General features: G+C 42.1%; 1 protein-coding gene across 2 annotated transcripts in view; it reads left to right on the top strand.

The window, feature by feature from the left end:
- The window catches only part of blm (BLM RecQ like helicase), a 56324-nt gene that overhangs the window by 12917 nt on the left and 29561 nt on the right, over positions 1-13846 (top strand). For both annotated transcript variants that reach the window (XM_060853070.1, XM_060853071.1), the window contains exons 5-8: positions 1812-1930; positions 3318-3450; positions 9046-9848; positions 12379-12570. In XM_060853070.1, the coding sequence (XP_060709053.1) occupies positions 1812-1930; positions 3318-3450; positions 9046-9848; positions 12379-12570 (1247 nt within the window). The remainder of the gene's footprint in view (positions 1-1811; positions 1931-3317; positions 3451-9045; positions 9849-12378; positions 12571-13846) is intronic.

The following is a 13846-nucleotide window of genomic DNA, read 5'->3' on the forward strand; positions in this document are numbered from 1 at the left end:
GAGGATGATTCTTTGAATGTGAAGACTGGGAAAGTCAGGTCAAGAGGAACCAGAGTTGGTTCTGGGAGAGAGGGGAAGAGGTGAAAAAAATGGGTCAGACACCCCTTGCAAAATAGGAGCTTGGCCATGGGCATGTTGAATGGCAGGATGGGTTGCAAGGTCTCAAATTGTAGCTATGTAAGATCAGGCACTGGAGTGTTGGTTAAAGTTAGTCTGAAGTCCTGATGAGAGATTTGAACAATTGGCAAATGCTGCTGTGGTGTATCCCTGCCAGATCCTGAAAGATGCATTGTGCAAGTTAATGTAATTTGCTGATACCCTCGTGCTCAGTACTTCTACAACATCAATCATATCTTCAACTTCTGGTTTGGAAACAGTATCTCGATCTGTTGTTTTCTGAGGGTACCAGCTCCTGTCACTGAGACACAGACCAATGCCTCGGCTCTTTCATACATCACCCAAGTACCCATTCTTTATACATGAAATTTGTCCTGAGTATTTGCTCAGCTATATAACTGCGGAGGGTACTAAAGTTGAACCCATTTTGTCTTCTGTGACCTCCTTTACACTGGATTGGGAATAACAGCAGCAAAGAATCTTAGCCCCAGTACTACAGAGAAAACTGTTTATTCTTTTCTATTCCACTTCAGAACAGATGACAGACCAAATAAAGAAACTTGAGGTCTTCTGGTATCTATAGTATAGGACTGTAGTACACAGTGCAAGAATCTGTGAAATAACTACACAAACAGGATGCACAGCACTTCCTGAGAAGTAGGATGCTGATCTCAAGCTAGATATTGTTCCTTTTTTAAGCCTCTTCCATCTGCAATGAAGTAAAGAACAGTTGTGTCAGCCATTTATAGAATGCCTTGGATGCAGTGAAAAAATCTCAGGGCCCTTCTCAGAAATATGAGGAGCAGATTATCAACCCTGATTCCTATTAAAGAGAACAGTTGTGAGGTGAAGCAGGTGCTGTGTGGATTTGGAGACTAAATTCCAGTGTGTAAGGTTATGGAATCGAGGTTACAGTTACTGATATTGAAATGTGGGGAATTACTGATGGAGTAGATTTGAAAAGTTGCACATGTTCTTTTTAAAAAATAAACACAGTAGCACCATGTTTGAGAGGTATAAGTTGATGGTACCTGTCCACCTGGCACTGCCCTTAATGGTGGCAGATAACAAACTTAGCGAGTTTTGAGAAGATTTGTAGCTCAGGTTGAGGTTCTGGATGTAGGTTTGCTCACTGAGCTGGAAGGTTCATTTCCAGATGTTTCGTCACCCTACTAGGTAACATCTTCAGTGAGCCTCCAAGTGAAGCACTGTTCATGATTCCTGCTTTTTATTTATATGCTTGGGTTTCTTTGGGTTGGTGATGTCAATTCCTGTAGTGATCTCATTTCCTATTCTTTTTCTCAGGGGGTGGTAGATGGAGTCGAACGCGATGTGTTTGTTGATAGAGATAGGTAATAAACCCTCTGATTCTTCATCCCACTTAAGTAGCAGGTTGAGTTAGGACCAACTTTTCACAGATCCATAAATGGACATCAGTGGCACAAAAAATGATTGTCACCTGCAAACCCCGTTCTTTGTCCTAGTTGACCTCTTAACTGGTTCACAATCTTGCCAAAATCCCCCCAAGTTTGCTGGATGTCTGGGGACCTAGTGTAAGCATTAAATTTAGTAGATATTACGTTGCGGGTGCTGAGTTTTGAAAATGGATGATTATAGAGCGAGGAAAACTTGACAGTTTCTGGACAGCTGTATTCTTCATTATAATTGTTAATTGATAAAATCTCTGTCCACAGTGACTCAGCAGAGACTGTGCGATCCAAAGAAAGATCTATCTCTTTGGCTTGTTCACGGCCAGAAGAAAACGAACACAGCGAGGAATCAATGTGTACATCAGATAATGCAAGAGATAAAGGTAATGTTAGTAACCCAAGGTTGAGCTTGTTGAGACTCTGTCCTTTTGTAGGTCGAGAAAGTGCTTAAAAAGGTTTACGATATTCTGGGCTTCATAACTCAAGGCATAAAGTACCACAGCACGAAAGAATAGATTGACCAAGCTAGGTTTGTTCTCTTTAAAGAAGACTTGATTGAGAGGAGATTTGAGAGAGGTGTTCAAAATAATGAGCAATCTGAACAGAGTCGATTGAGAAAACCATTTAAGTGTCTCTTGGGATAGGCACGTGGATGATGGTACAACGAAGGGTGTGTACCTTAGTCTGATCTCAGAGTAGAATAAAAAGTTGGCACAATAAGGCCAAAATTGATCTATGTTCAATTGTCTGAAAGGTCAAGAATCTGTTTGATATTGACAGAGAAACAGTGGCATCCTGAAGAAAAGCCTTTTCATAGGGTGGGCCATTAGGGTCTGAGATGCTTGTCGAAATGTTGATGGATGGCTTGTCAATTTCAAAATGGGACTGAGTATTTATCTGAAGATAACAGTCTGAATGACTACGGGAAAAGAGCAAGGGGATAGCAGTAGAGGAGTTGTTCTTGTGGAGCCAGTATAGATACAATGGCCTCTGTCTATAAACATTCGAAGATTCTACTTACAAATGTCTTTATTAACTTTTTAAAATGAATTCCTTTGTCCAATGCCCTTTGTAATAGGAACTGCCATCAGAGGAAGGATGCAATTACAGGGTTACCAGTTCGATGCAATTCCCATTCCAGATCTCAATGCAGAAATTTGTAATGGAAATGTAAAGCTAAAGGTTTTTAAAATGGGGACAGCACTAAGCCTCCACACCCTGTTTCTCACCTACCATTTATATTGCTATAAAAACTTCACCTACTTTTGACTTCAAAGCTCATTGTCACAGGATACCAGCGCGTAAGATTATTAGATCTAATAAGAAAATCAGGAGAAACTGCTTTAGCCAGAAAATAACATGGTATTTACAGCATGCAGACAGGCCAATCAGCCTAACTGGTTGATGTGAACCTTCTCCCCTCCTCTTCACACCCAATTGACAAACTCTTTCCATATTCCTTTCCACCCTGTATTTGCAAGCTTCTCCTTAAATGGGACTATGTCATTTGCCTCGTTTACTCCATGTGAGAGCAGGTTTGACATGAATCCTGAGGAGTAGCCTGATAGGTTGAAATGTAGAGTTTTCCCATACAGTTGCCTGTTTTGCATTCCTGGTAGTTACATTGTGTTGTTTAATGTTTGGTCAGCTGGGTCTCAAAATATTTCTTGGTGACAGATTTCAGATGTGTTGGCTGAATGTTTGGATATTGAAACTTGAGAATTTGTGTATATTTAAGGCACCAATGTTATATGTTTTGAAATGAAACAGACACACCGGTGGGCTACAGCAACCAATTGATTCAAGTAATGGCAAATATCTGCAGCTTGGTTGAACAGATTCCTGTGAGTGAACTGCAGCGTCTGTCCTGTGCAAGTCAACTGCTTCAGCATAGAGAGCTCAGGTAAGTGTTGGTTCTCAGCCAGAAGCTTCCAGTCTATTCATGAATCTTTGAAACCAGTCCATTGAGATAATTAAAGATATGTTCCTCAGTTATTTCCAGTGCTCATTCATGGTCAGCTTCCCATATTGCACCTTCATAAACTTCAAATGATTCAAAACTCTCCTCCCTTTATGGACTTGCACAACCCCCTGAATGACCATCTTCCATCTGTCCACAGGCCTACAAAATGGTTTGATTTTAAAATTCTCATTCTGTTTTCCAAATCTCCATATACTCATCCCTTTTTGTTTTGCTCTAAAAAGCCAATTAATGAATATTAGAACTGGAGCCAATCTTTACCCACTGGATATTTATGTACAGAGTTCACCATTGCAAGTGTATACTCCTAGGTTCATGACGCAGTGGTAGTGTTCCCCCAGCTGAGCTAGAAGGTTCACATTAAGATCCTGTCTGCACTGGAGGTATGATTAACATAACAACCTAAAGTTTCTCTCTATGTTTATTTACAGGGGCTCAAATTAATTCCCCAGTTAATATCTATCACCTGCAAACAGTAAAATACAAATATACAGTCACACTCGTTATCTCTGTAAACGTTACCAGTCTTACAACCCTCCAAAATCTTTGCTTTTTTTTATTCTGGCTGGTTTCAGATTCCCATTTCCTTTGTTCCATAATTGGTGGTTGGACTTTTAGATGCTTGTGCTTTGGGATGTTCTCCCTGTGCCTCTCAGTCTCAATACCACATACTTCACTGCAAACTGCTACTTCTTTGATCAAATCTTTGATCATTTATTCCAATATCTCCTTTGCTGATTTGTCAATTTCTAACTAATGCTCCTGTGAATCACGTTGGGATATCTTATGACTGTAAAGGTGCTACACAAATGCACATTGTTAATAACCGCTAATATAAAATGAAACATTTAGAACTTTGGTTTTGGCGTGCAGCAGCAGATGTTTGCAGGTAAAGACATGGCTCGAAAATGGGAAGCCTTCAGAAATGAGATAACGAGAGACCAGAGACAGTACATTCCTGTCAGGGTGAAAGGAAAGGCTGGTAGGTATAGGGAATGCTGGATAACTAAAAAAATTGAGGGTTTGGTTAAGAAAAAGAAGGGAGCATATGTCCGGTAGAGACAGGATAGATCGAGTGAATCCTTAGAAGAGTATAATGGCAGTAGGAGTATACTTGAGAGGGAAATCAGGAGTGCAAAAAGGGGACATGAGATAGCTTTGGCAAATAGAGTTATGGAGAATCCAAATGGTTTTTACAAATACATTAAGGACAAAAGAGTATTTAGGGAGAGAATAGGGCCCCTCAAGGATCAGCAAGGAGGCCTTTGTGTGGAGCCACAGGGGATGGGGAGATACTGAACTAGTATTTTGCGTCAGTATATACGGTGGAAAAGAACATGGAAGATATAGATTGTAGGGAAGTAGATGGTGACATCTTGAAAAATGTGCATATTACAGAGGAGAAAGTGCTGGATGTCTTGAAACGGATACAAGTGGATAAATCCCCCGGACCTGATCAGGTGTACCCTAGAACTCTGTGGGAAGCTAGGGAAGTGATTGCTGGGCCCCTTGCTGAGATATTTGTATCATCGATAGTCATAGTTGAGGTGCCGGAAGACTGGAGTTTGGCAAACGTGGTGCCACTGTTTAAGAAGGGCGGTAAAGACAAGCCAGGGAACTATAGACCAATGAGCCTGACCTCAGTGGTGGACAAGTTATCGGGAGGGAATTCTGCGGGACAGGATGTACATGTATTTGGAAAGGCAAGGACTGATTCAGGATAGTCAACATGGCTTTGTGTGTGGGAAATCATGTCTCATACTTGATTGAGTTTTTTGAAGAAGTAACAAAGAGGATTGATGAAGGCTGAGTGATAGATGTGATCCATATGGACTTCAGTAAAACATTTGACAAGGTTCCAAAGATGTGCGGGTTAGGTGAATTGGCCATGCTAAATTGCCTGTAGTGTTAGGTGCAGGGGCCAATGTAGGGGAATGGGTCTGGGTGGATGCGTTTAGGCGGGTCGGTGTGGACTTGTTGGGCCGAAGGGCCTGTTTCCACATTGGTAAGTAATCTAAACTTCAACGTTCCCCATGGGAAACTGGTTAGCAAGGTTAGATCCCATGGAATACAGGGAGAACTAGACATTTGGATATAGAACTGGCTGGAAGGTAGAAGACAGAGGGTGGTGGTGGAGGGTTGTTTTTCAGACTGGAGGCCTGTGACCAGTGGAGTATCATAAGGATCGGTGCTGGGCCCTCTACTTTTTGTCATTTACATAAATGATTTGGATGTGAGCATAAGGGGTACAATTAGTAAGTTTGCAGATGACACCAAAATTGGAGGTGAGTGGACAGCGTAGAAAGTTACCTCAGATTACAACAGGATCTGAACCAGATGGGCCAATGGGCTGAGAAGTGACAGATGGAGTTTAATTCAGATAAATGCAAGGTGCTGCATTTTGGTAAAGCAAATCTTAGCAGGACTTATACACTTAATGGTAAGGTCCAAGGGAGTGTTGCTGAACAAAGAGACCTTGGAATGCAGGTTCATAACTCCTTGAAAGTGGAGTCGCAGGTAGATAGGATGGTGAAGAAGGTGTTTGGTATGCTTTCTTTTATTGGTCAGAGTATTGAGTGCAGGAGTTGGGAGGTCATGTTGCGGCTGTACAGGACATTGGTTAGGCCACTGTTGGACTATTGCATGCAATTCTGGTCTCCTTCCTATCGGAAAGATGTTGTGAAACTTGTAAATCTTTTCTAAACCCTTTCAAGGATGTTGCCAGGGTTGAAGGATTTGAGCTGTAGGGAGAGGTTGAACAGGCTGGGGCTGTTTTCCCTGGAGTGTTGGAGGTTGAGGGGTAACTTTAGAGGTTTTATAAAATTGTGAGGGGCATGGATATGATGAATAGTCAAGGTCTTTTCCCTGGAGTGAGGGAGTCCAGAACTAGAGGGCATAGGTTTAGGGTGAGAGGGGAAAGATCTAAAAGAGACCTAAGGGGCAACTTTTTCACTCAGAAAGTGATGCATGTATGGAATGAGCTGCCAGAGTAAGCGGTGGAGGTTAGTACAATTTCAACATTTAAAAGGCATCTGGATGGGTATATGAACAGGAGCGGTTTTGAGGGATATGGGCCGGGTGCTGGCAGGTGGGACTAGATTGGGTTGTCATGGATGGGTTAGAATGCTGTACATCTCTATGATTGACTCAAAATATGGGCATTGAAGTTTATAATCGAATGCAAAAACAATGACGACGTAGCCAGTTCAGCCCTCTGCAGCAATGAATTCCACATATCATCTGCCCTCAGGCTGAAGAAATTCCTCCTCATTTTCATTCTGAAGAGTTGTGCCTTCATTCTGAGCTTCAGCCCTTGGGTCCTTGTCTCTCCTACTACTGGAAAGGCCTCTGCCACGCCCTCTGTATCCAGGCCTCTCAGTATGCTTTGAGTTTCAATTAGATACCTCCTCATCCTTCTAAATTGCATCGAGTTCAGACCCAGAGTCATCAATTGCTCCTCATATGACAGGCCATTCGTCCCCAGGATCATTTTTCTAAACCTCCTCTGATCTCCTCCAACACCAGCAGATCCTTAGAGGTGTACAGCATAGAAACAGACCCTTCGGTCCAACACGTCTATGCCGACCAGATGTCTGAAGTTGGTCTAGTCCCATTTGCCAGCATTTGACCCATATCCCTGTAAACCCGTTCTATTCACATACCCATCCAGATGCTTTTTAAATGTTGTAATTGTACCAGCCTCCACTACTTCCTCTGGCAACCTTGTCCATATACGCACCACCCACTGTGTGAAAATGTTGCCCCTTAGGTCCTTTTTAAATCTTCCCCTCTGACCTTAAACCTATGCCCTCTAGTTTTTGACTCCCTACCCTGGGGAAAGAATCTTGGGTATTTACCCTAACAATGCCCCGCATGATTTTATTAACTTTAAGGTCCCCCTCAGCCTCTGACCCTCCAGGAAAATAGCCCCAGCCTATTCAGCCTCTCCCTATAGCTCAAACCCTCCAACTAAGACTACATATTTATAAGTCTTTTCTGAATCCTTCAAGTTTCATAACGTCTTTCCTGTAGTCGGGAAACCAGAATTGAATTCTTACATACGGTGCTACAAACTGTTCACAATAGTCCGTACGTGGTCTGAACAGAGCCTTCTGTACCCTCAGCCCTACATCCCTGCTCTTGTATTTTAACTGCCTTGAAATAAATGCTAACATTCCTAACTGCCAACTGAATTGACATGTTTAACCTTAAGAGAATCCTGAACTAACATTCTTAAGTCCTTTTGTGTTTCAAATTTCCAAAGTCTTTCCCTATTTGGAAAATAGTCTATGCTTCTATTCTTCACATCAAAGTGCATAATCTCTCACTTTCCTCCATTGTATTCCATCTCCTACTTCTTTGTTCACTCTCCTAACCTGCCCAAGTCCTCCTCCAGCCTCCCCACTTCCTCAACACTACCTGTCACTACCTGCAAATTTAACAACCATGCCCTCAGTTCCTTTGTCCAGATTATTAATGTCTAAAGTTGTGATCCCAACATGGACCCCTGTGAAACTCTGCTAGTCACTGTCTGCCTGACAAAGATCTCTTAATCCTTACTCTCTGCCTTCTGCCAGTCAGTCAAAACCGTTGGAAAAGTGATCTTTATGCTGGTGGAAAGGAGGAGAAGGAATAAGTTGAATGGGTGGCGAGGTGCCCAGAGAGGGAGAAGAAAGGGAGAAGTAGACAAAAGGATTGCAGACGATAAACCTGGAGATGAGTACTGAATGGTTGGTTTGAACTGTTGAAACTGGGTTGACTGAGCTGGGAGTAACCCATACAGAGTGGGTTATGCACACGGAGAAAGATGTTCACACTCTGAAATTGTTAAACACAATGTTGAGTCCTGAGGGCTGTTTCACACCTAGGCAGAAAATGAGGTATTGTTCCTCCCAATGGAGTTGAGCTTCACTGAACTCCTGCAGCAGGCCTCAGACGAAAGTTTCAAAGTAGGAAACGGCAGGCATATGGGCACTCAGGATTAGAATGGAGATCTGCAAAACGATCGTGCTGTATCTTTCACAGATTCGCAGCTCCAGATCTCCTATATCTCCAGACAAATCATCAACAATCCCATTGTCTGCTCTTTTTTTTCTGTCTTGGCACTCGACACCCCCCTGCCCCCCAAACAACCCGATGACGTAAATACCATAATTTCCCTGTTCCTTTCCGTTCTGATGAAAAGTCACTGAACTTGGAACGTTAACTCTTCTCTCCATAGGTGATGCCAAATCTGTTGAGTTTCTCCAGCACTTTTTTTTTGTTTCCATTTGAATATCTGCAGTTGTGTATTTTATTTTACTGCCACTGCTCTGTGACTGGATCTCCCTCCAGTGGTAGAACAGAATAAGGCAGAAGTTCTATTTATTACCTGTGTTTTGTGTCTACAGAATAGTCAAGAGCTATGCAGTACTATATTTGACAACTGTTTGCCTTACACACAGACCGTTACTGCTTTGCAGCTCGCCTACAGAGAGTATGATGGAAGGGGGTAACAATTCTTATTTTTGTTTTCAGAAGAAAACTTTTGGCTGATCAGAATGAAACACAGAGCACATTAAATGGAGGTATTTCAACAGCTGTCACATTATCCAAGCAGAGCAGTGCTGTGAGTAATATTTCTACAGATCGTGTTACTTCACCTATCTCTGTTAATTCATCCCAGGGACCTGGTTCTCCCAAAACATTTACTTTCAAGAAATCTTCCTTGAAAACCACAGGTATGCCTAGAGATAATTTTTTCAGTACTGAAGATTTCTTTGCAGTGGATCAAACCCCTGCACATACAGAGAAGAAGAGTGCAACATCTGACAATTGCAAGAGCTTGCTCAGTAAGTCATGTATCCAAAGAAAGCTAGACCTCTCAACTGGAGGGAACAAGGCCTCCCCACCAAGTGCACCTCAGTCTAAGTATTCCTCACTCAATTGCATCTCGTATGGATCCTCTGATGCTGCAAGCAGAAATGACTTGGACAAATCCACCCATGTACCTGCTGCAAGAATGCATACTGCTGCTGATCAGAAGCAGTTCACTGAAAACAGTAGGAGCTGCATGGCTGAAGAGGATTCGATGTTTGATGACATTGATATTGATAACTTTGACATTGATGATTTAGATGTAGAGGAAGTTCCAGAATGTTTTCTGAATTCACCAAGTCAACCTGATGGAAACCTCTCGCATGGAGCAATTCAGCCAATCCGAGAGGGAGGAACTAAAACGGCCTGGAGAAAGACTCCAGCTCAAGATGGCAGTGAGCACACATCTTGTCCCTCTGCAACTGCTAGCATCAAAAAATCCCAAGCACTGCAGGGCTCCTCAGGTAACTAGTGTTCCAGTTTTAAGTTGTCTTTAGGGTTTATAATAGAACAATGACCTTGTTTAAATACATACCTGGTTAACTAATCAGTTATTATATTTCAGACTTGATGTACCCAAGACTTGATGTTATTACATTTCAGGGAGGAGAAAGTGAGGACTGCAGATGCTGGAGATCAGAGTTGACAGTGTGGTGCTGGAAAAGCACAGCAGGTCAGGCAGCATCCGGGGAGCAGGAGAATTGACATTTCGGGCATAAGCCCTTCTTGAGGAATAATGAAGGTTTATGCCCGAAACATTGATTCTCCTACTTCTTGGAAGATGCCTGACCTGCTGTGCTTTTCCAGCAGCGCACACTCGATGTTTTTACGGTTCAGCCTTGGTGTGCTCAGGCCTTCAGTTATTAGCTGTCCCTTTGCTGTTACAGCTATATGCTCCACAGCTGATTCCAATCCTCTACCGCTCACCATGAGCGCTCACTTCCTTTGAATATGGGCATCGCTAGCAACCTATTGTCCAGCCCATGGCCGCTCTGAGATATTGGTATTCTGAATTTGATGTAACGATTGTCAAACATGTTTGGTAAGAGTCTGAGTTGCAGAGTCCGGAATGGGCAGATTGCCTTCACCAAAGGGACATTGCTAAACTAGTTTAGTTGTTTGTATAACGATCTGATAGCACCATGCTCACTATTACCAGATGTTTATTTCTGTATTTTTGAACTGGATGTTAGTGGAGGAGTTTGAATATGTTCTCTGACTTATCTCTGTCACGAACAGAACCATTTTGCTTTGTTGTGCTCTGCACCAGAGATGAACGGATTGTAGAATCCTGACTGATTTCTTCCATGTGTAGCACAAAGGCTTCGAGCCAGTGGCAGGGACTGACAAGGATCAGCTAATTAGGCAGAGACCAGGGATTGAACCTAATATCTATGGATCTCTGGAATATATCATTTGGCACCTTTACCCATCAGTCTGTTCAGAGACCTACGGTGGGTTGTTTTGTTTACTGGAATATTGCATAAAGATTCCAGTTTGGTATACAGCCTGTGTGGAATCCATCAGCCTGACTGAATCTGTGGTAGAGGCCCTTTAAATGGCCTCAGTGTTCTGAATTAGGATTGAAAAAAAAATGCCCTGACTCCTAGTCTAATAATAGAATTGGATCATGACTATGATGCATGTTCATGTTGAATTCCTATGGACATTATAGCATTAAATTGAATTCCATTTTTGAAAATAAAGCAAGTCAACTCCTTATTTATCTCCGGTAATGTCCACTTACACCTACAGAACAGATTTTAAAATGTAATTTTCTTTCTTCTTTTAATTCACACTTTTCTGTAGTCAAGGACCTGTGCTGCCTATATTACCCTGATTCTATGAAGTAGTATCTGCTGTTTATTCTGTGTTGTCCCTTCTGTAGTATGACTGCTAAAGACCCACAGAAACTGTGTCCTAAAGTCTCAGCTGTCCCATTTCCAAAGTGTTGTCGTCCTTCCTGAAGTGTAGCACGCAAAACATTCCAGCTTCAGGCCTAACCAGTGATTTTTAAAAATCTGGCATGACTTTGTATTCTGTGATCATCTTAATATTGAAATGTTTAACTACTTTATACACTAACTGTAACACTGGTGAGGATTTCTCAAAATCATACCATTTAGGTGATACCAGAAAGGCCTTTATATTGTTTTCTCAAAATACATGACTTCACATTATTCAACATGTGCAGTTGAATATTTTAATATTTGTTGCTGGAATGCCAACTTCGCTCATTGGACCACCAATTATTTAACTGCTTCAGTCCACAGTGCCGTAGGAAAGGAAGTTTCTGAATTTGACCCAGCCACAGGGAAGGAACAGTGATGTACTTCCAAGTCAGGATGGTGTGTGGCTTGGAAGGGAAATTCCAGGTGGTGATGCTCCCATTGTGTTTGCTGCCCTTTTCCTTCTGGCTGATGGAGGTTGTGGGTTTGGCAGATGCTGTTGAAAGGGTTGGTGTGTTGCTGCATTGCAAATTGTAGATGATACACAATGCTGCCGTGGTACATCATTGGTGGAAGGAATGTTGAAGGTTGTGAATGGGGTGCCAATAAGCAGGCTGCTTTGTTCTGGATGTTGTCAAGTTTTTGGAGTGTCATTGGAAGCTTCTTTCATACAGATTGCATTGCATTATGTCCTGGTTTGTGCATTGCAGGAGGTGGATGGCTTTGTGGAGTCAGGATGTAAGTTTCTTACCACAGAATTCTCAGCCTCTGACCTGCTGATGGAGCCACAGTATTTAAATGGTTGGTCCAGATCAATTTCCGGTCCATTGGTAACTCCCAAAATGTTGACAATGGGGGATTCAGCAATGGTGATATCATTGAATGTCAAGGGAAAATAGTTATATTCTGTTGGGGATGCTCATTGTGTGGCATAAATGCTACTTCATCAGCCTATCAGTTTCCAACTGTATTCACTACCATGCTCACTAAGTCTTACACTTCTGAGTAGACCACTGCAAGAACTGATGTGTTCATTTTCCATCAGAGGCTTCCCATGAGCAAGGGCATTCCAGAAATCCTGTGCAGGAGCGTTTCCGAGGTTTCCACTTCCCACACTCCAAGGAGATGATGCGTATCTTTCACAAGAAATTTGGGTTGCACCAGTTCCGAACAAACCAGCTGGAAGCGATCAATGCTGCCCTGCTGAACGAAGATTGCTTTGTCTTGATGCCCACAGGTAAATACCCAAGAAATTCTGGAATAATCTGTCAGAAGGATGTTGTGAAACTTGAAAGTGTTTAGAAAAGATTTACAATGATGTTGCCAGGGAGAGGCTGAATAGGCTGGGGCTGTTTTCCCTGGAGCGTCGGAGGCTGAGGGGTGACCTTGTCGATGTTTATGATATCATGAGGGACATGGATAGGGTAAATAAGCAAGGTCTTTTCCCTGGGGTGGGGGAGTCCAACACTAAAGGGCATAGGTTTATGGTGAGAGGGTGAAGATTTAAAAGTTATCTAAGGGGCAACTTTTCATGCAGAGTGTAAAGGGGCTGGTGTGTTGCTGGGTGAATGGATTGAGCTACCAGAGGAATTGGAGGAGGCTGGTACAATTACAACATTTAAAAGGCATCTGCATGGGTATATACACAGGAAGGGTTTGGAGGGATATAGGCTAAGTGCTGGCAAGTGAGGCTAGATTGGTTTTGGATATCTGATCGGCTTGGACAAGTTGGACTGAACGGTTTGTTTCTTTGCTGTACATCTCTATGACTCTAAGTAGCTTAAATAATTTGAAGTTTTTTTTATTGTATCAAAGGTACTAAATAAATGCAAGTTAATTTTGTTTATTTGAGATAACTGATTTTGAATGCATAATGGTGTTTATTTCTTTTCTCTTGTCTGCCAGCTCAGTCACTCTTCAAACAAACTGTGGGGAATTTGGGACAATATTTATTTTATTATGTCAAAAGTACAACTGATTTGGTTATTTATAGCAGAAGCTTGTGCACAAGTTGGCTGCTTGAACTTCCTACACTGCAACAGTAACCGCATTTCATTGGCTGGAAAGTGCATTGGGAAATTCTGAGGTTACCACTGTCCTCATCTACATGTTCTTGCAAACCTCAATTGAGGGTCACCAAATCATTGCCTCCCACCTTCTTTCCAGCTATTTCTAATTTTGGCGACATAATTTTGAGTCAGTATTTCAAATTACATAAAGGTGTGTTTTTTCATTATCACTGGAAGTGGCTAATTTAAAGATTTCAGATTGTTCAAGATCTATTTCCTCAAGGTGGGAGGATCATTTTACAGCAGATTTTAACATAGTCTCTCCAATGATCTGTGTGAACATTGCTACACTCCACTGGGGTGTTTAACCACCTCATTAACAGCTTGTCCTTGCATTCATTTATAAGAAAGGCTTAGATTTTAAAGGTGCCTGTCATGACTCAATTTGACCCAGAGTGTTGCACATTCATCAACATGCTTTAAAAGAGTAGTCACTGTTTTCTG

The sequence above is a fragment of the Hemiscyllium ocellatum genome, chromosome 39 (genome assembly GCF_020745735.1).
Source record: "Hemiscyllium ocellatum isolate sHemOce1 chromosome 39, sHemOce1.pat.X.cur, whole genome shotgun sequence".
Lineage (NCBI taxonomy): Eukaryota > Metazoa > Chordata > Chondrichthyes > Orectolobiformes > Hemiscylliidae > Hemiscyllium > Hemiscyllium ocellatum.